Source organism: Cuculus canorus, chromosome 12 (genome assembly GCF_017976375.1).
Source record: "Cuculus canorus isolate bCucCan1 chromosome 12, bCucCan1.pri, whole genome shotgun sequence".
Lineage (NCBI taxonomy): Eukaryota > Metazoa > Chordata > Aves > Cuculiformes > Cuculidae > Cuculus > Cuculus canorus.
Genome location: NC_071412.1, coordinates 21288272 through 21311752, shown reverse-complemented (window position 1 = coordinate 21311752; position 23481 = coordinate 21288272). Strand labels below are relative to the sequence as shown.

Below are 23481 nucleotides of genomic sequence, written 5' to 3'. Positions count from 1 at the left end.
TTACTAATGGTTCTTCATAGCTAGAATAGCTGAATTAGTAGGCAAACTGGAAAAGGTCGAAAGCCAAACACTGCCAGGCTCCAACTGATTTAACTGACAGCCATCGACATGGACCACAGGCCTCAGTTTTTCACTGAATTAAAAGAGGAAAATATTCCTTTTAATTTTTAGGAGTTAAATATATTCTTCTGTAACCTTTTTTCATGATGCTTCTCACTTTTATGCAGAAGAGATGACTACAACATGTTTGTGACTGACTCTGCAAGCAGTGGTGGACTTGATGGGAGCTAGATTTCTGCATACTTTTGTGGCCTTATTTTGGTACCTATTTATTGAAAACTAAACCTTTGAATGGCATTCCTTCTTTTTATAGCATGGCTATGTTTTTTTCCTTTGTAAATTTTTCTTTCAAGGAAATGTGTTCAGTAAAAGCATGTTTTCTTTGTCTGATATGTGGCTCTCTTTGTTTGGCAGGGTAACTCCATCTTCTGAAAATCCCAATGGTGCTACCTGTAGTGTAAGTCAGGGAAAGCCTTCTTTAAGAAGAATAAAAGGGAGAATACACAGAAGCAAAAGTCTCGATAGCATTGATTTCTGTGAATTCACTGTGAGTACCATATCTTTTACATTTATCCTACATGATGTTGCGAGAATCCTGCTAATAAAGCAGTTGTCCCTCTTGTGTTGGGTTCATCTTTGTCAGAATTAGGAAAGGTGTTGTACTTAATAATGATGTGGTTGCTGTTCTGTACTGCCAGATGTTAAAACCAGTGATGTTGCTTGTGTAATTAGTGATGCATAACTATGTTGTTGTTCTTCAGCGACCGTTAGATATAGATTTTGATGTCAGATTTTAAGATCGCTGCCTGTGTAAGATGAAGAAATTAATTGGAAACGGAGTAAACATGAAAAATGAAATATATTTTCAAATTCTGATTTTGTATTTAGATTTTGGAACTTGTTTTTAAAGTAAAATAGATTATTTTTTACAAACCTCACAAAATTATTTTTGTTGTATATGGCTATAACTGAATAGTAGAAAAAGAAATAACCGTTCCTAAAAGATATGTGTGCTTATAGCACTAAATGCTTGTATCACTGATGGTCTCTTACTACAGTTAAGCAGTACTGCTGTATACTTCTTTTCTTCTCTTTGGTTAGGGTATAGATGTCTTTGTCTTAGAGTTTCAGAAAGTTCAATGTGATCATAGCTTCAAAGAATTTGTATAGGTGATGCTTGAGAGATTTAGCTGAATTGAGAGACAAAACTGGAATAGTTTTTTACACAAGTTTTAATTCAGGAAGAGTTGTTTACACTGAATTAATGGAAGAAAAGGAATTTTTTATAAGAAGGAGTATGGAACATGGGGGTAGATTTCCTGCTGTTTATACTGTTCGCAAACCAGCAGAATTAGTCCTAAACACAGTACGTTTTCAAAAATTCTGTACTGAAAGCCCACCAGCAGCTACACCTCTCCACTAACTGGGGGGAACTTGGCCAAAATGCATTTTATTCTGATAAATTAATATAATGTAGTTTCGAAATACTGAAATAACATCAAAGAATATGTTAAATGATAAACTGGTTATTAAATATGGGGATGGAAGAGGTAGGCAGGAAATATGTGCTGTCTTTAAAATATACGAATCAATAGTGACATGGAGAAACCGTCTGGTAATCGAAACAGTAGAACCAAAATGTTCAGATGCAAGTTGAGGAAACATCTTTATCTAAAGCAAACCCATGTCTGAACCTGTTGCATTGTTCAGTGTGATGGTCTTTTACAGATGATGCCAAGAGCATAATTAGTATTTTTTTTCCTCAGGACCATTTTGTTTCTAATTAAGAAATCTTGAGGAGCTGTTATAGGACAAAGAGCTGCTTGTTTGCTGTTCAAGGAAATGATGAAATTGGTAATGAGGATTTGGGATTTGTGTATCGTGTGGTGTCCAGACGCTTCTAACAGTGCGGACGCTGCAAAGCCGGGTCCCACAGCTGGGGAAACATGTGCCTGTGTTCAGTTCCACACTGTCAGTCACTCCCACTGCCTAATTTAAAGCTGGTTTTGGTGCGTGTGCAAACTGTTGTCACAGCAGTGATATCAGTGTAATCGTTACCTTGGTGAAAGTTAAAATTTCCCTTAGGAAACGAGACTACAATGATTTTGGGTTCTGCTGTACGAGTCTTCATCTGTGTGGTCCTATTAAGGACTTTTATCTAAATCTATCTCTACTCTTGGGGCCTTCAAAGAAAAAGAGATTATAGCCAACGGTAAAAAGAATATCTTGAATGCTGTAGAACCTTTGCGAAGAGGTTTGAGGCAGATAATAATGGGTATATCTCTATCTGTAGCATGCAAATGTCTGGAGTGTGTGCATGTATATGTATAAATTCAAACATGAATAGCTAAGTATTTATAATTAGGATCTGGAAAGGAAGCTCACTCTTTATTCGGAGGTCTCGTGTTAAAGGATGATGCAAGTTTAAATAGCTAAGCACCTATATCAGTTATAAATATGCGTTTTTTCACTGTTACAAAATTCAGAATCACACAGGTACTTCTTGATATTCTATAATGTTACTTTTATAATTTTAAAATTGAAACTAAAAATAGATCTAAAGAAATAATTGAGGAACGTGTTTGTGCCAGAGTGCTCCTGGAACTGAATGTTTTTCATGTTAAGCATCTTCTTCTAGTAAGAAAGCTCAGGAACTGGCAGAGAGAATAAAACTGAAAATAAAAGAAGTGGTAGTGGTAGAAGTGAGAAATTCTTTTACACAGGGAAGGGGAAGAGCTTTTTAAAACTGTTCTATGCTGCAGCTTATTAATTTTATGTACAACAAAGGTGAAAAGTTTCATGTTGTGCATATTCAAATATGTGGATAGCTTACATGCTGACAAACTCAAAGTAATTTGAGCATCCAGTGAACTTCTGATTTTCTTCATCATGTATTGAGATACATTAATAATTCTGAATGTTACTGGATTTCACTTTAAAATAAGTAATGCCTGTGTACATCCCAAATTGATCTTTTTTGTAAACCGTTTGTTCTCGATCACTAAGCAGATTCTCACTGAGGACAAATGCTAAGAGCAGGAGGACATGAAAAATAAGTTACACTTTCTTTTCTCCAAGTGTGAAGAAATGTGTCCCCAGTGGGAATGTTCTGGATTTCCATTCAATATCCACATACAAAAATTCAATACACAAAAATACTCTACTTTATAACGAGGTGCTTCTCGTTAGCATTTTGCTAAGACAGCAAGGGAGACGATAATATAGTGAAAAAATTTTAAGGCACAGGGTGGTAGTTGCAGCAGCTCCCTTAAAACATGTATCCGTCTTCAACTTCTTGCATCCTTTTCTTCATCTTCTCCATGCATTGGTGCTACAACTTAGTCAGATTAGGACCTGTTCCCACAAACTGAATAAAACGTGCTTTACTGCCCTTCAGTTCTTCTTTGAGGAGTATCATCATGCTGTGCTTCCCCAGTTATCAGCCCTTGAGATCCTCAGCTTTCATGGTACGCAGTAAGAAAAAAATCTGTATTTTTTTGAATATTGGTAAATGATTATCTGCAACCCAGAAATGTTGCAGAACTCCATTCCACATTGCAGAGAACTTGGGAGAAAAGAGAAGGAACAGAGGATTATTGGCTTTCAGAGAAAGTTGGAGAATATATGCTACCATGTAGACTGAACTTGTCGAATGTATGTTCGTTACATCCACATATTAATGTTTATTACACCAAAACAGGCTCTGGCTTTGCACAAGCTCCTCTCCGGTATAGCAGTAGCACTTGAGTCCAATTTGTCGGCAGGGATTTTGTTGTACTAGGCATTGTGCAAATACAAGGTGTTTACTCTCAAGGACCTTAGGATCTATTTATAACAATAGGTAAGATGTGGCTGACCTTTGATTCTTTAGCTGCGTGTGGCTCTCAAGCTGTTCAAGTGCTGCACGGACACTCGGGCTTCTGAAGGTCACTTGGGATGCAGGTGCATTTGGGGACCAGCGTGCATGATAGAGCGCTGGGGTGGCGGCGGCCGCATTTGTGTGTAAACTGCGTTGGGGGTCTGTATGACGGCTCGGGGCTCTACGAATGGACCTTGTGGTTGCTCACCTTATGACAGATTTTGGACATGGCTCGTAGCATTACAGTCATTGACCATTGTCAGTGCATAGATGCAGAGAATTTGTTGCCTTCTTCCCCTGCAAGACAGTGATGATGTTCTGTGGGAATGACAGAAAAGGAGACTTTGTTGAAGGCGTGTATAAGGAGCTCATCTCATAAACTTTAATGGAGACGGAATGTCTAAGATATTGTCGGTTTTTATTTTGAGTATTATAAGTCTTTGACTGCATTTGAGAAATTGCTGAAACCAGCATCTTGAAAACTGTATGTTTAAAAGAATACGGGCATAATGCTTTCCTGCTAAAATCAGCCCTTTTGAATGAGGGAGCTTTCCTTGGAAACCAGAGCACTGCAGTTATTTACAACATGAACAAGTCCAGTTCTGGAGGCAGCTGGTGCTGGCCTGCTCTTGATAAACATGCACACAGCAAGTTTTCAGCTAACCTGCAGTCATAGCGAGGCACGTACTCTCTGTGTACTTCCCCAGGCACTGAGGTGGAATTCCAAGGAATAGTTTTGCAAAATGTTATCGAAATGTTGAATCTTTTTTTTTTGAATTTCATTTTTCTGTTCTCCTCCAGCCTTACCTTTTTGAGATGCATTGTTTTGTCTCTTCTCACCATGTACTGACAGGAGTGAATTTGGCTGTGCACTACTGCTTTAGAGGTCACTGGGTGTCAGCATGAAAAGTACAAAAGTAACACGGTAGGGTAGGAGATAACCCCCATAACCTCCATAAAATGGAGAAAAGAGACACAGCTAAGTACAACGGGTGTTCTGAGCAAACCACGATGGAGTGCACGACAAAATGGAAGAGGCAGCAAAGGCAGAGGTAATCAGAAAGTGATAACTGGCTGGTACATGTCTTTTTTAGATAGGGGATGCACATGTTCACCTCTCACATGAATTTTTAGCTCTCTGTAGTAAGTATTGTGCCATTGATTGGGTATGATATGTTGTGTGCTTTCTTGCAGAGGAGATGCAGAAACTGTGTTTCTCTCTGTGCTTGCCTGCTCTCATTAGCAGGATGGAGTGATTGACCTCGCGTGCTCTCTGTGGGGTTCTGCGTGTGCCCAGCATGCTCTGTGCGCGAGGGGATGCATCTGCACCGGCGTACTCTGAGAGCAGCTGGGAGCCACCGCCTGGACCTTGTTGTGCTGTGGCTGTTGGTACAGGGAGCTTCGCCTGCTTTATAGTTCATAATGAAGTTTCAAGGCTGTTTAGAGGCTTTGGTGATTAACTTTCATGCGTGTTTGTGATGACATCCTTATTTCGCTTCCCTAGGCTCTTTCGGAGATTTTTAAAGCCTGTGGCGGGCTGAAGAATCAGTTTGTTGTTTGAAATGTCCTTACCAGTAGGTTGGTGGTTGTTGCTGTGATTAGCCCCATTCCCCTCAGTGAAAAAATCCAGTCATCAAACGAGGATACTGTGCTCTGCTGCTTAACGAGTTGGTAGAGGTTATTGCTGAGCGAGGCAGGCCAGTCTGTACCGAGGAGCATGGATTTATTGCAGTTTCTGTTTCATTTAATCTAGCCCGAACTCATCTTCTCTTTGAAGCATCCTACAAATGGCTTCTGAGGTGGTAGATATTGTTCTGCAGTTAGATTTTTTTATCTTTTTATAAATGAAATTGTTCTAGTTTTATGCTTTCACTTGTCTTGGTTTTTCCTGCTGAGTACTTTAGTTTGAACGTGTGTCTGTGAAACTAGTAAAATGAGAAATGAATAATAACACAAATGATACATACCAGAGTTATTTCTCAGGATGGAGACATAAAAACCCTGGCATTCTTTAAAAAGTCCTGCAGGTATTTTGATCATCTCTGTAGATGTGGAAAGAAGAATTCATTAGCACAGCTGGAGTCTTGTGGATGCCCTTAATTTGTTTCTGTTCAGAGAAGTGTGGTCGTTACGCAGCTGTTTCCGAGTATTAAATCCTCTGAGTAGCTTAGATTTGCTTTACAATATTGTTGTTGTCCTGTCACTCACTATCATAATAATTTCATCTATTGGTGGATATGTGAACACAGCACTGACCTTATTAACTAATTAACACATTTTACAGTTAGTGAAATGAAAGTACTTTAAATGTTTCTCTTGTATTTTGTTGCTCAAGTACGTAGAAAACAATGCAGAAAAATATGTTACTGGCCTTGTCATAGCTTTAAGTATCGAGAAAAATATCTATTTTTGTAAACAAAAATAAATTAATAGAACTACTTTGGAGATATAATAGTTATGGAAAGAAAGAAAACCTGCAGGCTTTTGATCCAAGATGCAAAATCCTCTGGGAAAGAGGAGTATATTTTCAGCATTGTTTATTCAGTAATCTTGCCTTTTATTTAAAAACAGATCCAAAGTTTTATGTAAGAACTATTCTAAATGTCGAGGCAAATTATTGGGTCTCAAGCATAATACTACGTGAAGCTTATGCAGCCTTAAGATTAACCTAAGGATGTTAACCATAAATGAACAACTAATTCAATTTGCTAAATTCTAAATTATGATTGACCTTGATCTGTGTTTCTGAATTGATTCGGAGTGATTTATTTATGTTTCTGAATGGATTCAGCTCTGCGGTTTAAATCTACCAAGGTTATTAACTGCATGATAGTCATTCTAGTAGCAAGTGCGTTTACATTTGATTTTGATTAGAAATATACTTTTGAGTGAGTACATTTTTAGGTTGTTTTTATTTCCTCTTAGAATGGTGTTATGAATTTGGGCAGACTGAGCTGCGCTGAAGTACTTTTTGGTATCCCTTACAGTAATACCTGCTTGGTTACTTCAGCGCCGTCATTCTTGGTGTCTGATTGTGACTTATCAGGTCTTTCATTTCTTAAGAAAACATCGAAAGAAATGCAGGCCATTGTGTAGTTTGTCTTTAAATTATATAACATCATCTCTCTCTTGTGTGGTTGTGCAGGGTGCCGGCCTAGTGCATTCAGTCGCTGTGCTACAGTGCACATGCAGTTACCTTGCAGCGCACTGAAGCCCCGAGCAGGATGGAAATCCAATTGTTTGTCCTTCAGCTGCCCTGGGATCCGGGGGGAGGCTGAGAACGATCCCTGTCTCTGGTTTTGAGGTCACCCGTGTCAACGCCCCTGAATATCTTGATTCCTGCACTGGATTCTGTGTGCATCCACATGATGATCAGTGTTGTATTTAAGTAATCTGATGGGATGACTCAGGGAAAAGATTAACACTGCTATAAGTATAAGCGCCTTTTGGTAAATGCTAATCTAATTTTTTCTTCTGAAAGTTAAGGTTCCTTGTTATAGATTAGATACTTTAACATTCTGGTAGGCATTGCGTATTTATGTGGTACATAATTGTTTTCTGTCTAAAAGAATTTTATGGGAGTAAATCTAAGCTGGGTTTTGGAGTCAAAGTACATTTATCTTTCATGCCAGAAATTCTTCACTGATTTATTTCTAGAGTATAATTTAAGATTCTGTTGCTCAATCCATTTTCCCATTATTGATAGATGTTATTTGTTTGACCTTTCTCCACTGTTGTGCTCAAAGAAAGGCAAACTGGTTATATATGAGGAAACAAAGACTGCAACCATTTCTGTTGCAGGATCTCAGCCTTGTGATTAAAAATAGCAAATAACAGGAGTGTCAGTAGGAATGGCTTTTCCAATATATCGCTAGGATGTATATGCTGAGAAATCTAGTAGCGTGGCTGTTTTAATATTTTTATTAGGTTGTTGTTTTTTTGGGGTGTTGTTGGTTTGGTTGGGTTTTTTTTTTTTTTTCTTTTGTTGATGATAGTTTTCTGGCCTTACCAGGTTACTGTTTCCCCTTGGAATCTACAATTTGTGAGAGATTAATTCTAAAGGTCTTGAAAGTTTGCTTTTGTCTGCATTAGCTGCTTGGAATTTTCTCTCGTGAAGTACATACCTAAATGTGGGCATCATTGGCAAGTCTGCAAAGATATAATAGTCTCATGGAAATAATAATGATACCTTAATGCAAGTGCAGTCAGCCTCAGCATGCAGTCTTTGTTGGGGGCAGAAATTTTTCTTGCTATTTTTTCCATCAGAAAAAAAAAAAAAAGGAAATGTTTCTCGTGACCTTCCTGCACTTCGTTTCTGTTACTGTCTCAGAAACAGAATCCCTTGGTCTGTGCCCAGCAATACTGCAGGAACTCTTCTGGGTAAAGATGGGACTATTAGTATTCCACACACACTTAATACTTGTTTGTGCACTGCAATGAACGGGAGAATATTTTCTTCCTGAAATATGGGAATTGATCTCCATGAAGAATGAGAGGATCTCCATAACTTATGCACAAAGCCGATAGCCACAGTTATAATAAAGGTCTTTGGGCTTTCAAGATTTATAAGCAATGAGCCTTCTCCTGAGCGGGATTCTCCTAAGTGCCCGTCTGCTGGGATCTCCACCAAGCAGCATCTCAGTCAGACAGGCCAGCTTGGTATGAAGGTACCCTTGGAGTTTTCCAGAGGAACAGGTACAGGTTTATTCGTAAATGGTGCAGCCAGAATGTCTGCAAATTTCACTGTCATACTCAGTTTTGTTTTGATAAGCCAGAAGATGCCCTTATGCAAGTATTACAGGAGAAGTGGAGAGGCGAGCGGGACAAGCTCTTGAAATAACGTGTGGCTTCATTAGATGGTCTTTGAAATTACTTGTTTTTCTTAAGATACGATAGAAGAAACATTCCGTAACCATGGCCTAGGTAGTCCAATCAGAATTGCTCCCAGAACACTCTCAAAGTGGGTGTTTCACAGCACGGCATTATATTTCTTTCTTTACACTTTGAAGAAGGTCTTTTTACCTACATAGAGAGATGAGAAGAAAGTGTGAGTTCCTAAACAGCTGCAGAATACCTGTTTTTAAACTCAGCCACGCTCAAGGTTATCTGCCACTATCCAGATGCTGTTGTGCATATCTGTCTATATAAATTATATAAAAATATAAAGATATGTGTATTATTTATGTACACATCCTTGCAAATTGCATTTAATATACAAAATCTTACTGGTTAAGGTCACTTTCTGTCAGCATGTTCTCCACATACATTTTGGTTTTGTTGACTAAACTTTGCCTGTCAAATCATCCCATCTCTGCCAGCAGCGAGTATCTCCAAGAGCAAGGCCTGACCCTAAACAGGCGGTCCTTCAACAACAGTTGTAGAATGTCATCGTCACCCTGTCAAGGTCTGCTTTTACCAGCTTTTTTCTTTTCTCTCTGGAAGTCCCAGTGGGTCATTTATCACTCGAGTAAAATGTGGCTTTTTTAAATGTTCTTCGCCATTCTCCATCTAATTCTCCATCTAGCCCTCTCCTCATCTTTATCATATGAGTGGCTGAGGAGTGCGCCTGGGCAGGAAACAAAGGAATTTGCCTTTAGCAGATGGTTTATTTTAAGAGGATGCACCAGTACTAATGTGGAAGAATTGACAGGATACTCTCAGCAGTCAAAAGATGGGCTGTAGCATAAGGTTGTGCTGCAGTCACTGGGAAAATATTAAATGGAAAGAAAATGTTTAAATAATGGAATTACAATTCTGCGCTTTGAAAGTTGAAAATGAAGTACATCCATCCAACACCTAAGTCTTCAACCTAAATATGCAGAATAACATAAAAAAGATTGATTGGAAGCACTGTGGAATTTCAACTGGATGAATTTGCAAAAATGTCATAGCAAACTTCCAGGAGAATGTTGGGTTTTTTTTAGTCCAAAGAAATTTTTTACTTTTGAAGACTGGGGCTGTGAATGGAAAACAAATTGTTTATAAGCTGTGCTTAGACTGGAAAAAGAGTTAGAATGCGTTCGTGGAATAGGGCAGTTAGCGTGGGCTGGCTCATCATTCTTGCAGCAACAAAGACACTTGGTTTGCAGAGATTCTGGTTTCCTTTGGCACAGATGTCCTTTTTGCCCTCTGGCACAGTTTTCCTTGATTTTTCAAAGAAATGTTGGATGTTTGTTGCCTGTCTATATCTAAGAGCAGCAGCTTGCTTCTCCCACTGGTATAATATGCCTTTGCTTATTGCTCTGCAGTATTCTGTGAGGGAGCATACTGGACTGGATAACCTCTAAAGAGCAGCTGCCTTTGGATATTTGGCACTGTTATTAGCAATATACTATTGGGATCACAGGCTCCTGCAATAAATTTAGCAATCTTGGCTGCAGTATCGTTAGACTTATCTAGCACCCCTCAGAGCTAGAGAATTTGGAAAGTACATATCCTAGTCTCACTGGTGAATGCCACTGCATGAATAGGAAGCAAATAATAAGTGTTTGTACCTTTATGAAGTTTTGACATTTAAATTTTGATACGTAGTGACTCCCTCCAGCTGTATACCGTGTTGCCTCTCATTGCCCTTGAGGACAGCCCGGGGGAAAGGGACTGGAAGGTTGTTGATGACAAAGAAGGGGAAAAATCAGCAAGGGGAGCTGCCCAAATGTTCAGAAACAGAGACTGCTTTCTAAACCTGCTCTGAAGGTAAGCTAGGAACAGACTCAAGTCTGAGTGAAAAGCTTTTCACTGAGGTTTCTTACAGTTCTTCAGATGAAGGGCAAATAATACTCACATACTCCAGTGTAACGCAGAGATTGTACAATATAACCTAACCATAAAGACAGTCGCCCCCCCGCCCCAGAAAGCCAGCAGGTCTTATTCTGTGACTTGACTTTGTTGAATGTAGAATAAGATGGTTGTGAATTCATGTACATCAAAGTTGGATGCAGCGCTTCAGCTGCAATTTTTTAGGAGTATTTTTTACACGTGGACAGTAAAACGCTGCTTTGTGAAATCATGATTTGCTTACTTTACCAGAATCAAAGAATCATAGGATGGTTTGGTTTGGAATGGATCTTTAAAGGCCATCCAGTCCAAACCCCTGCAGTAAGCAGGGACATCTTCAACTCAATCAGGTTGCTGAGAGCCCAATCCAAGCTGACCTCAAATGTTTCCAGGGATGGAGATTCTACCACCTTTCTGAGCAACTTCTTCCAGTGTTTCACCATTCTCATTGTAAAAAATTTCTTCCTCGCATCTAGTTTAAATCTACCCTCTTTCAGCTTAAAGCCATTACCCCATGTCCTATTGCAGCAGGCTCTGATGCGAAATTTATTCCCATTATTCTTCTAGGTCCCCCTTAAGTATGGAAAGGATGCAGTAAGGTCTTCCTAGACGCAGTGCGCCAGGTGAGGTCTCACCAGAGCAAGGTGGAGAGGCAGAATCATCTCTCTTGACCTTCTGGCCGCGCCTCTTTTGATGCCGCCCATGGTACCATTGGCATTCTGGGCTGTGAGCGCACATTGCTGACTCAAGTCCAGCTTCTCATCCACCAGCACCTCAGGTCCTTCTCCGCAGGGCTGCTCTCAATCCCTTCATCCCCCAGCCTGTATTGATACTGGGAGTTGCCCTGACCCAGGGGCAGGATCTTGCTCTTGGCCTTGTTGAACCTTGTGAGGTTCAGATGGGCCTGCTTCTCAAGCTTATCCAGGTCCCTCTGGATGGCATTCCGTCCCTCAGGCATGTAAACCACACCACTCAGCTCGGTGTTATTTGCAAACTTTGCTGAGAGTGCACTTGATCCCGCTGTCTCTGTCATTGATGAAGATTTCAAATGGCTCTGATCCCAATACAGACCCGGGGGACACCGCAAGAAATAGGGATGTGAGCTCCCAAGTGAACGATCCCTCAACAGCTACGTGAAAGCTTTTTCACAATTTGTGCCTAGATATGCAAGCTGTATTCTTTTATTCTGAATGTGGTCCCTGCAAAAATGAGTTGACCAGATTAACCACGTTCAACTTACTTGGTTACATACCAGTGTTTGCATAAGTACGTGGCTTTTTCTATGTAGAAGGTGATGTAGGAGTGGCCTAATTCAGGCTTTTTCATATTGCACCACCTTACTAAAAGATCTTTCCAGTAACTGCATGCAGTATTTCCTATACATTCACTGGCAGTACAGTTGGGCATTACAGCAAAATAGCTTTGGATACCTGGATGATTACAGCCAAATTGAGTATTTTCAAAGCAATAGCAATCCAGGGATGCAAGCACCCAGAGCTGACCTGCCTTCCTTTCTCTGCTTCGTAGCAATTCTTCTGTGTGTCCACAGGCAAACTGGAATGAATTGAGACACATGCTCAAAAATGTGATGCATTAATCCAATAGTTTTGCAGCCAGTATTTTGTAATCTCATATTTGCATTATTAATCTCTGCAGTATCTGTTTCGTGGATTCAGATCTGCTGCTGTGCATTCTTTGAGGAGATCCTGGGGCTTTAAGATGGGTGCACGAAGAAATAGAATTTGGGATGGAAAACAGACAGTTTTTTAGAACAAGTGCAAAACTGGGAAGATAGTGGATGAGTCAGGAAGATTTGCTGGACTTGATCCTAAAATTTCCTGACAGGAGCTTTGTTTTTTCTTCTACCACTGTAAATTTTTCCATTTAAGATAGTGCTTAGAATGGTGCCCGTACTGTGTGGAGTGCTCACAAAGGCGGTACCGTAGGCTTTGCAGTGCTGTACATCTTCTGCTGCTGCGTACTGTCTCGTGGAGATGTACGGGTATGGGCAGCCATTGCAAGTGTAAGTTATCAGCAAAGCATTACAAATAGCTCTCTGCCAGCAGAAATCTTTCTTACAAGCCTTTCAATTCTGCTGATAATTTGGGATTTTCAATACGGAGATTGTGTTCTTTTCGGACCACACCTTCAAAAAGGTTCTTGGAAAACTGATGGGGCTTAGACACAATGCAGGCTTGGGATGAGGCATTGGCTGTCCTTGACTGGATAACACTTCGCGACTTCCAAAAAGACCAGCTGAAGATCTGAAGTTATTTTTTGTCTCTTAGTGATTTTCCTTAGTCAGGGGTTGGCAGTGGCTTTTACATTAACATTTATGCAGCTTGCCTTCTGTTTCTTTGTTTTCATCTTAATCTTTTGTGGTTCTTAGTATTTATATAACAGTAGTACTTAGAGTATCCCGTTAGCATCCAGATCTCCTACGAACACAGAAGAAGATTCAGTTCTCTAACTATCAAATATGTTAAAATGTGTTAAAAATACTAGTGCAGATATATCAATTTCAATTAATAAAATACAAATGACTTATCACCATAGTGGTAGTTCGGGTTCCTCTAACTTTATCTGAAGGAAGGCACTGCATATAACTCTTTTTAAGTGTTTGCTGTAGGATACCACCTAACTAAAGACAATAATCGCATCCGTGGGGATGCTGAACGTTAATAAGAGTTGTCATCTTAGCAACTATTGTTATTACAGATACTGAAGTGGTTGGGCACATAAGTACCAGAAAAGTTTTCAGGGCCTTTCTGATTGAAGAGGTGCTAAGGAATAGGGAGAAAAAATACCAACATGTATATTGTTCTATCAGAGTTTGCCTGGCGTTAAGAGAAACACTCTACGTAAACTCTCTGGTAGGCTAAAGTCAGAAGCAGGCAGTAATTACCTTGCTGCTTATGAGTAGAAGCCTGAAGAAGTACAAAGATTCCAGAGCCTCCTGTCTAATTAAGATTTCTTGCTGTGTGCCACCTTTCCTGCAGACGAATTACATTTTTTTTTTCATTTTACTGAGAAGGAAAAAAAAGTCTTTGCCTTATAGTGTGGTTAAAAAGATGAAATGAATGCAGGGATATATACCTGATCAGAGGTGCTTTAAACCAAATGGAGTGGAATCTAAATAGTCACAAAACCTTCTGCTTTAACACAATGCAGGTTCAGTCATTTTGGAGAAACACCAGTAGGGTGCATAGTTGGGCTGCACACTGGGATGGTGTTGCCATTTACTGGAGTGCTAATCCAGCCTTTTTGATGTATGTGATGTGGGGTTTTTACGTTCCTCTTCCTGTGGAAGATTTTCATTTATCCTCTCCCTCATAACAGTGGGAACAGCTTTAGTACTTGGTAACGGTCTATACGAAAAGCTCAAGAGAGAAAGGACAAAGAAGTTGTCAGACCTGAAAAAAAACGTGAAAGAAACCCAAACACCCAAACCCTATGCCTTTTAAGTCACTTATGACTCACAGTTTTGAGTGACTGAATTTGGCAGCGTTTGTAGTATTTCGGGTATATTTGTGGAAGCCCACAGCGGTGGGTTTTGTCTTCCTTTGTATTCAATAATTCAGCACAGATTTTAGTCTTTTAAATCGTTGGAGTCCTTTTGAGATCTTTTCAGGAGTGAGAGCTAGCTTTGAATTACTTGAAAAGTATTATTAAATAGATTATGTAAAGAAAGTGTGATCTCCTTTGGAGGTTTTTCTATCCTTTAATAAGGGGTATAAGCCTGGGAACAGGGCCAGAAGTGAGGAGTTGGCAGGGACTGTGCCTGCTGTAGAAGAGGGAAGAGAATTTGGAGTCTAAACCTGAGCAGGCAAGAGGATGGAGGAGCAGAAGCCAAAACCAGGGTGTGCGGCTTTGAGGAGAAGGGGCTGAAACAGTGGGAAGTAAGGTGTGCTGACAGCAGCCGCTTGACCAAACCAGACTGTACCATCCCTTTCACAGCTGGACTCAACCCGCATGTGGTCTCAAAGTTGCAGTCACCTGCCCTTGTCCTGTCCTTGGGGACAGCACTCTGCAGAGCTGCGTCCCCACATCATCATCTTATCCTCTCATTAGGACGGGGTGGTGGGCACTCGGCCCCAGAGCTGTCACCCGCAGTGCTGGCACCGGGGAAGAGCCAGTCGGTCCCGAGCCTCTGACAGACCCTCTTTACCTCACAGAAGAGGTCTGAAAGAAATTAAGGATTTCAGCCTTGTTTCAAGTGAAGAATCATCTGATCTGGCTGCTAGGGCGAGGCAGCAGAAATAACTAAATATGCAAGATTTTCAGTGTGGGGTAGGAGGGTGATGGTTCATATGGTTCAATCTAAAGAGTAGCGTTGAAAGGATATCAAGGCTGCGGCAGTATTGAACTCCTGTAGACCGCTTCTCAGAGTTGTGTAGGTTTTCTCCAAAAACTAGGCACTGGAATTTAATTGAGGAGAAGCTGTTGGAGTATTGGCAGAGCAGTACCTGAAGGAATATGGCTGCAGCTGTGCGGTGCAGAAGGTGATCTGCTCTGGGCCAGGCTCTTGATATGAAGGTAAAGACTTGAAATGCAGTGCGTGGCTTTTTCCTTTCTGAAGCGTTTATTTACTCTGTAAATATGCTAGATCAGTTTTCAGTAAACAATTTCTTCAGGATCCATGGGGACAGTCTCTGCAACTTGCTCACTCACACTTTGCTTAGCAATGATTTCCAATTTATACAATCAATCAAGCTAAAGAACTTTGAAAGCAAGTAAATAATATTCCGTTGTAGTTAAGCCCTCTTGACTTTGCTTTTTGACTTTTTTTGATGTCTGAGTATTTTTTTGCGTCAAAAGGCGTGTAAGAAAATTCTGTAACTACTTCTGGAGAGCCATTCCAAGCTTTCTGTCCTTCTAAGAACCCCCAGTATCACACTCCGTGAGGGATCACGTCAAGTAGGTTACAGAACGTATTGCATCCATTGCTGCTTTCACAACCTCCCACTGAGGGCAGGTGAGACAAACCCGATGATACTACAGCAGTGGTGCACGGTGATTTATATACTAGAATACATTCTCTTATTTCTTCTTTTCTTTCTTTATTTTTTAACCATTACAATTTTAGTGACAAGAGAAGCTTCAGAACTTTTGACAGTTCCTTCCCTGTACGGCTTTGACAGCTGGAATTGTCTAAATTAGGCTGGCCGTCTTTTCACAAATGTGCGTAGGCTAAATTTAAATGTGATATAAATATTATTGCCGTGTCAGTTTGAATGCAAGGAAGAAATAAAGTTTTAAGCAGGAAAAGCAGCTAGACCAACTATAACATAAGACAAACTATATCTTGTCTGATGCCCCCTATCACTTTGCAGACTTATGTGTCTGTGGAAGACAGGTTAACATTAAGTAAGGTATACAGACCTCATAAATAGAACTTAATGCTTAACCCTATTAAACGGGTTTTGAAGAGAACGCTTTAACCACAAATGAATGCCTATGTGCACAACAAATTTATTGTATCACAAAGAATCTACTTACAGGAAAGAAGGAGGATCTGAGAAACGAGTAGAATTTGTTAGTGTACAGTCAAGCATTTTATTAAAAGAGTAGGAATATTTCCATGGGATAACCTACTGGAGTTTTCCTAGGAAGGGCCCTTTGTTTTTTGTCTCATACTGCTGCATTTTCTCCCATTCTCCAAATCTTGTGCTAATTAGCCTCCTACCTGCTTTATCCCAATGCCAATTCTCACTGTCTCACACCATGTTCAGTGCTTGAATCCCCTTCCTTCTGTCTTGTGCTGGCTGAGATCCATCTCTCTGCATGCTAAATATGTTAATTAATTTTCTCATACACTGGACTTATATAAACATATTGTTCACTGGACATATTGTTCACGTAGTTTCTTACGGAATATATGTGCTTCTCTAATAGCACGGGAAAAATTAACTTAAGAGGCCATGTCTCTAAATATATGCTTCTCTTTCATCCCTGGGAACTGAAAGTACCAGTCAACCGGGAGTGCATGGTGAAGCAGCGCATCTCTGGCCGTGTCTCTGCTTTCCCTGTCCTCTCTCAATGCAGTCATGATTTTCTCTTTGAAAGTGGAGGACGTGCGGCGAAGGGAAAGCTGTGACGGTAGTGAGCGATGTCCTAGAATAGTTTGGGTTGGAAGGGACCTTAAAGATCATGTCATAATACTGTACGTTAGAACCGGTCTACAACAAAGTAGTTTGCAGTACGGAGCAGTAGAAAGAATCGCTACGGAATATGACGTTGCATTTTGGGTTACAGTGTCTATGCAAGGGGTCATTAGCAAATGTCTTTGTCCCTAAGGAGAGGTACACTCTCTCTAAGTATTAAATACTGTATTTAAATAGTCTTAATATCAACAGGGGCAGCAAAAAACAAATGTTCTGGTTGCACTCGTACAACTTCCTGTGAGAACGGCTTGAACCAGATGCTGGAGATGTTTCAAGTAACCATAGGTATAAAAATCTTTCCCCTGAATAACCCATGTTGCTTTTGTTTCAAAAGAAATTAGCTTAGGCCCAAAGCCAAAGTTTTAATATCCTTTTCAAAACTGTTGACAATGTTTGTGTATTCTTGAGATGCAAATATCTCATCTCTGATGTATAAACAGAAGTGATGAAGTTTCTGCCCTGAGAGCTTCCTCTGGCAATGAATTCTGTAGTTTAACCACATTTTAAAAATTATGTTCCTTTTATGATATTTTTAATTGGTTTTAGGAAGTTCAGATATTAATTTATTAAATCTTCTTTCTGGTAATCTGAGGCAAAAATCTAACATTTGTACCCATCATGAGAATTTGCCAGTTTGTCCAGTTGTAGTTTTTCCCTTTCTCAGCAAAAGAGATTTTTCTCTACCATCTTGTAACTTTCCTCTGCTTCTGCAGTTCCTTTTTTAGAAGGAATGATACATAAACATAGAATTCAGGTGAAGACCCACTATTGATTCCTTGAGGAAATTATAGCGTTTTCAGGGCTGTTCTCTATCCCGTCCCCTGTGAACCTTAACGTTGCGTTAGCTTTCGTTGGCACCATGATGGGCTGTTTCTGCTGAGTTCACTACAGTTAAATCAATGATCACAAAATGGTTTTGGTTTTTTAGTTTGCATTTCTTGGTATATTTGATCAAGTTTTATTTGTCTTTAGGTTGCCCCTTCAGCTTGACTGTTTAGCATTTCTGAAACGTTGTGGCATTTTTGGTTCTGACTTGTCAGTTGCTTTATATCATCTACATGTATTTTTTAATTTACTAATCATTACTGTTCTTAGGAGATTTAGTCAGGAGTGTGGAGCAATTCACTGCCATAGTGAAAAACAACTGTTTATTTTTATTCTTAACTTCATAACCAGGTTTTGGCCCCAAATGATAACTTTATATTGGGCCAAAATTTGCCTTACACATTAAGGGTGAATATTTAGCAAGAGATCTAAAACATTCCTATGCTACCTCAGCACAAGGAGATACTTCTGTGAAAAGCACAGGCTTTACAAGTTTTAATTATCTCGGCTAGCTTCAAGTTTTTTCATGTTTTAAAGGATTCCATTGTATATTCATTTAGTATGCCAAAGAACAATATATTCCAATATTTTTTATTAGCACCCAGCAAACCTGTAGCCCTGTAAATGAACTCTACAAACATAGGTGCATCCAGAACCAAAGCGAGGCATCCTGCTAAATAAAGACTTCTCACTGTCTCACTGATTTTAGTTCAGCTGCTCTACCAGTTACCACTTTGCTTCAACAGAAAGGAAACTGCAAACAATAATATAAATGCAGAGTGGAATAAAAAGAAAAAATAATTGAATGGGAATCCTTTAGTTAAATTTTGTCAATGCCTGCTTCTAATCTAACTTTGCTGGTTTTGTCTTTTTATTGCCATACAGTGCTCAGACCTCATTAGTGCTATCTTTCTTCACTTTTAATTGCTTTTCTTTAAATCCATTAATACACTAAATGAGATTACTCTTTCTGATGTCCAAGAGTCAGAGGGGAATCCTCAGAAGTGGATTGATAGAAATTAAAAATTAGAGTACTGCTCCCACTTCAATAAAATTCTAATTCTCGGTACGCACACCTCCCTCACAGATGTGAACAGAGGCGCCTCTGCTGAAAAGATCCGGCATGGAGGTTAGAGAGTGGAGAATTAAGCTTTTCTGCATCCTCCCTTTTCCCCCCTTGTCCTTTGGAATGTGCCTTTGTGTCGGTGTGCTCTCGGGCGTTTGTAAAAGAGAGCGCAGTAGGGTAACTGTGTGGGTGAGTAGATTTTCACAGATGTCATAGGGTATTCCACGTCCGCGAGCTGCCGACAGCGCTAAGCACGGCTGTTGGGTTTGGTGGGAGGCGTGTGCTACAGCCACGGGACCGGTTCTCTTACCCTGAGCAGGTGTGTAGGTTTGCTGCTGCTTTGAAGTAAGTCTAACTTGAATATATCTCTGATACAATCGTACAACTAATGAGATGGTCAGTTATTATTTTAAAAGGCTACTTTAGAGGAAATCCTTGAAATGCCCTACATTTTTAAAGTTTCACATTTCATTTGGGCCAGTTGGCTTTTGTTTCACCAACTTTGTGCAGTTGTAGGACTGGGCAATTCCAGTGAATTTAGAAGCACAAAGCTGCTGACTTGCAGTTACTGTCTACCAGCAGGAAGAGGTTTATCTCATTACTTTTCCCTTGAGGTCTAAGCTCAGCCCACACACATAGCAGAATATTTAAATATGTATAGAAACTATTTTCAAACCCTTTTGAATCAAGTTTTCTCTCGCCTCAGCTGGCTTCGTTTCTGTGTCTTGGCCTCTGTTGGGCTCCTGTATTGGGCTTGTAATTCTTTCATTAGTGCTTCTTCTTCAAGGAAAACTACAAAATCTGCTGACACAAAGAATTTTGTCAGTTGTATGAGTAAATCATCTTAAATGTCAAATTATGTTCCAGGTACATCATTCTTAGTATCACTTCAAGGCTTAAGTTCACCTTGTGTGCCGGAATGCGTCGGTGTTGCATAGCATGAGTCACTAGGAAACCTGCAGACTGCCTTTGAAAGAAATATTTATACTGTGTCTGTCATTCCAAACTGTAGATCTGAGAGTGTTTTAAACGAGGTTGAATTGTCTGAAACGATTAATGAAAGAAAACTACAGACATAGAAAAAGAAAATAAGAGTAATTACTGTGACAAATAATTCAGAGGAACTCCTGAATATTCTCCTGATATTTTTTAACCTTGGCCTTTTATTGCCATAGAATCTAAGATTCCTGCAAACACGAGTGACTACATGTTCTCATCTTGGCTATTGAGCCAAGTCTGCTGCCTCTAGACTGAGTGTTATGCAACTGACTGGTGAAATTCATTTGACTAATTCTTTCTTATGAAGAGTGGAAGGTGTGATAATGATTGGGTTTGGAACAGAAGCGTGCTGAGGGTTAAGCATGTAGGTAGCTCTTTGAAGTATGAAGAGCCATCACAGATAAATACCGTTTTGCAATCTTCTGTTTCGGAAAACAGCGTGTTTTCTTTCCTCGACATTGAATTCTGTTTGATGTTTAGGAGTGTAAAGATCTCTGTGATGTTTTGTAAAGAACACAGGATATGTAACATTGAATGGTGATGGGACTACAGTAGTTACATAATGAGTCTTCCTACCAAACCTCTTACCAAAACTGTTAACGTTAAAGTTTAAAGATTTGGGTTTGTTATTCATGTTTATACAACGCTCTGTGGACACTGCAGTACCTTCCCGGTACATTTCGAGAACTAAGGAAGGGCAGCTCTAAAAATAGTAGGATGGGAGCACAGCTGGGTTGGATGGTGACCAAGCATCTCAGAAGGCCTTTAGTGACTCCCCGTCACAGTTGTCTCGGCACTCTGATTCCTGAGCAGCCGCTCTCCAGGACAACCACACTGCTGGCTCTGTGATGTATCAGAGCTGACTCGAGCTGTTTCAGGACTGTGTGTAGCTCAAGAGCCACACGTTGGTCCCTCTGGCATAGATTGCTCGTGTTTGTTATGTCTTATGGCTGTTGGATAAGCTGTGTGGTTTGTTATCCCACTACGTAACGTAGGTATTACAAGGCAAGAAGCATATCCCTGTGCTAGTCCCTGTGAAAAGATGCATACGTGTATGAAATACAGATACTTCACATTTTTCTGAAATTCTCTTCATGTGTCACTTTGATTCTACAACAAAACTTGTTTTCTGAAGTTCAGCTTCAGTTCTTAATCAGCGTTGAGCTTTCAGTGACCAGTGCTCATTAATGTCTGACTTTCTGGGCAATTTGTTTCCAAACCAGATTTTTAAACTGGGGTTTGTTTCCTGTGCCTCTGCTATATGTAAGGTATTAGACCTATACTGGCTTTATTTTGTGTCACATCACAGGTTTCTTCTTTCACCGTAACAGAAGGATCGGTGTAAAGCATGAATCCCTCGCTCCCCCATTTAGTGCTTTGATTACATCACAGATTTTAGAATGTACAGAAGACACAAGCCCTGAATACTTTTCTGGCTGTGAATGCCTCTTTGCCTACTGCCATCACAACTGCCTCGTGCGCACTTTTTTAGTTGACGCTGATTCTTACTGACCTTAATCCCTCTTCTGAAGAGAAATGCCTGTCAAACCTTGTAGTACTGTCAAAAAGCATGAAGGTCAGAGAATCATAGACTAGTGATGGAAAAGTCCTGTTAGGTCATCCGGTCCATCTCATGCCACCACAAGGTTCTCCACAGGGATACTCTCTGCCTACTTGAGAATGGTCTGTAGTTCTTCAGCTGGAAACCCAGAGATTGATCTGTTTTACATATGGATATCCCATTGCAACGTTTCTCCTTTGTATTTGCTTAAACTTTGACCTGGAGACCGTTCAGGTAATAACCGGTTGTCGATCCAGGGCATCTCATTGCGCGTGTGGCTGTGGTGTATCATCTCCAAAAGGCATGAATGAACACTGGCAAAATAACAACATTACCAATGTCTAAAGAGACACATGGCTGAGCAGCGTAGCGTCCCGCTTCTGTGCTGGCTGGTGGGTCTCGCCAAGAAGCTGAGCATCACTGGCTGTGTTTATTAGTGTAGTAGTATGGCAGCTGTCTTCTCAAGTATCTCAATACTCTATTGGGTAGAATTTGGAGCTCAGCAAAGCTGTGTATTTCTTGCAGGTTCCCTGACCTATAGAGTAGTGTGTGAAGTGTACATCTTGCAGTAGAAGGTCATTTGTGACAGTGGGGAATCTTAAATAGCTGAATATGGATAGATATTACTGAAACGCTGTCTTGCTGACAGTAGTCTCAGGTGAACTTTGTATATACATCTGAGTCTGTTTTCTTTAAATAAATGTAATATATAAATATATATATAATATATAGAGGTATATAAATGTGTATTAAACACGTATTTTTATATGTATATAAAATAAATGTTTATGTGTAATATATAAAATAAACACACAACTCTAATATAGGGTTTGGAGTTCAATCTATTCTTTGGGGTTGTCAGGAGCAGTCGATCAAGCTTCTCTGGCAGGTTTCTGAGCTGTACAGCCAGTCATTATATGTTTAATTCCTAAATTCTATGTTGTAATTGGATACTGGCCAGTCATGTTGCAAGCTGTAAGGACAGTGGCTGCCTTGAATTACTATGCATATAATTAATCCTTAAAATAACTGTCTTTTCCACTGTAGATAAAAACTTTAAAGTGGTATCTACAGTATATATATATATATTTTTTTTTTTCTGTAATGGTTTGATTTAACTACTTGGTACAATGTAGGAAAAGTAGTCCTTTAAAAGCTTAAAATTTATGGTAGAACATATAATGTGGCTTTCTTTACTGTGTTTAGTCTCAGGGTGTGCATTTTCCTGCTACAAAAACTGCAAAATTTTTATAGTTTTGTACTAGATATTCTAAAAGTGAAAATAAAAAGTTCATGGGCTTCGAAGTTAATTTAATTTTGCCAAAGGGAAAAATAAACAGCTTTGAAACGTTGGTTTTTTCCCTCCAGATGTTTCTGAGAAGACCATGACTACCTCACTTTCTATCATCAAACTAATCTTTTGATGAGGACTACCTCTTCGTAGGTCCTTTGGGACTGATTTCTTTCAGTTGCTGAGCACTGGTCAGCACAGCTCATAAACAGATTGTGAAAAGGTGATTCAGACTGAAGACAGGTTTTTAACTCTTTCTAAGGAAATGCTGGAGTAGGCACAACTTGAAAGTATTTCTTTGCGTAGTTATGTCGTGAAATCTATGCATGCAATCCTCTTGTGAAGTTTTGGGTGCATCGCGCTATGTGAAGTATCAGTTCTATGGTTATATCCATATGACAGGTTCCACTCAAAAAATCCCTAATAAAATTGAGGTTTGAAATTGGAATTGAAATATGAAATTACTTATGGGGAAAAGTGTCATGACATGCAGAGCTAAGAGCAGAGCAGAACTGAGACTAAGAGATGGTCTTGCAACTTTAAACTGCTGTAGCATAAAAAGTATGGAAATCTGGGTAGATGCAGAAATCTGGGTTGGTTAAAATACTAACTTTATCTGTATCATTCTTCTCAGCAGAAGAAAAAGAAAGATTAGATGGAAAAAGAAAATTATCTTTTTTCTCCCAGCTAGAATTTCAATTTACTGTCCACGAGACAAATGGTGAAAATGGAGATGGGTTTTGTATTATGGACTCCTAAACCTGTTGGAGCAAAGTAGTTATTTGAAACAAAACTGTCATTAAAGTTATGAAGTTAATGGAAGGTAAAACTTTGGACATTCCTTAAATTTTAATCCCTCTGTAGCGCGTGTGATTTCATGTG

At 39.7% G+C, this 23481-nt stretch overlaps 1 protein-coding gene across 12 annotated transcripts in view; it reads left to right on the top strand.

Moving 5' to 3' along the window:
• TJP1 (tight junction protein 1) overlaps nucleotides 1–23481 on the top strand; it is a 187064-nt gene that overhangs the window by 39287 nt on the left and 124296 nt on the right. For all 12 annotated transcript variants that reach the window (XM_054078158.1, XM_054078160.1, XM_054078156.1 and 9 more), the window contains one exon: nucleotides 475–607. In XM_054078158.1, the coding sequence (XP_053934133.1) occupies nucleotides 475–607 (133 nt within the window). The remainder of the gene's footprint in view (nucleotides 1–474; nucleotides 608–23481) is intronic.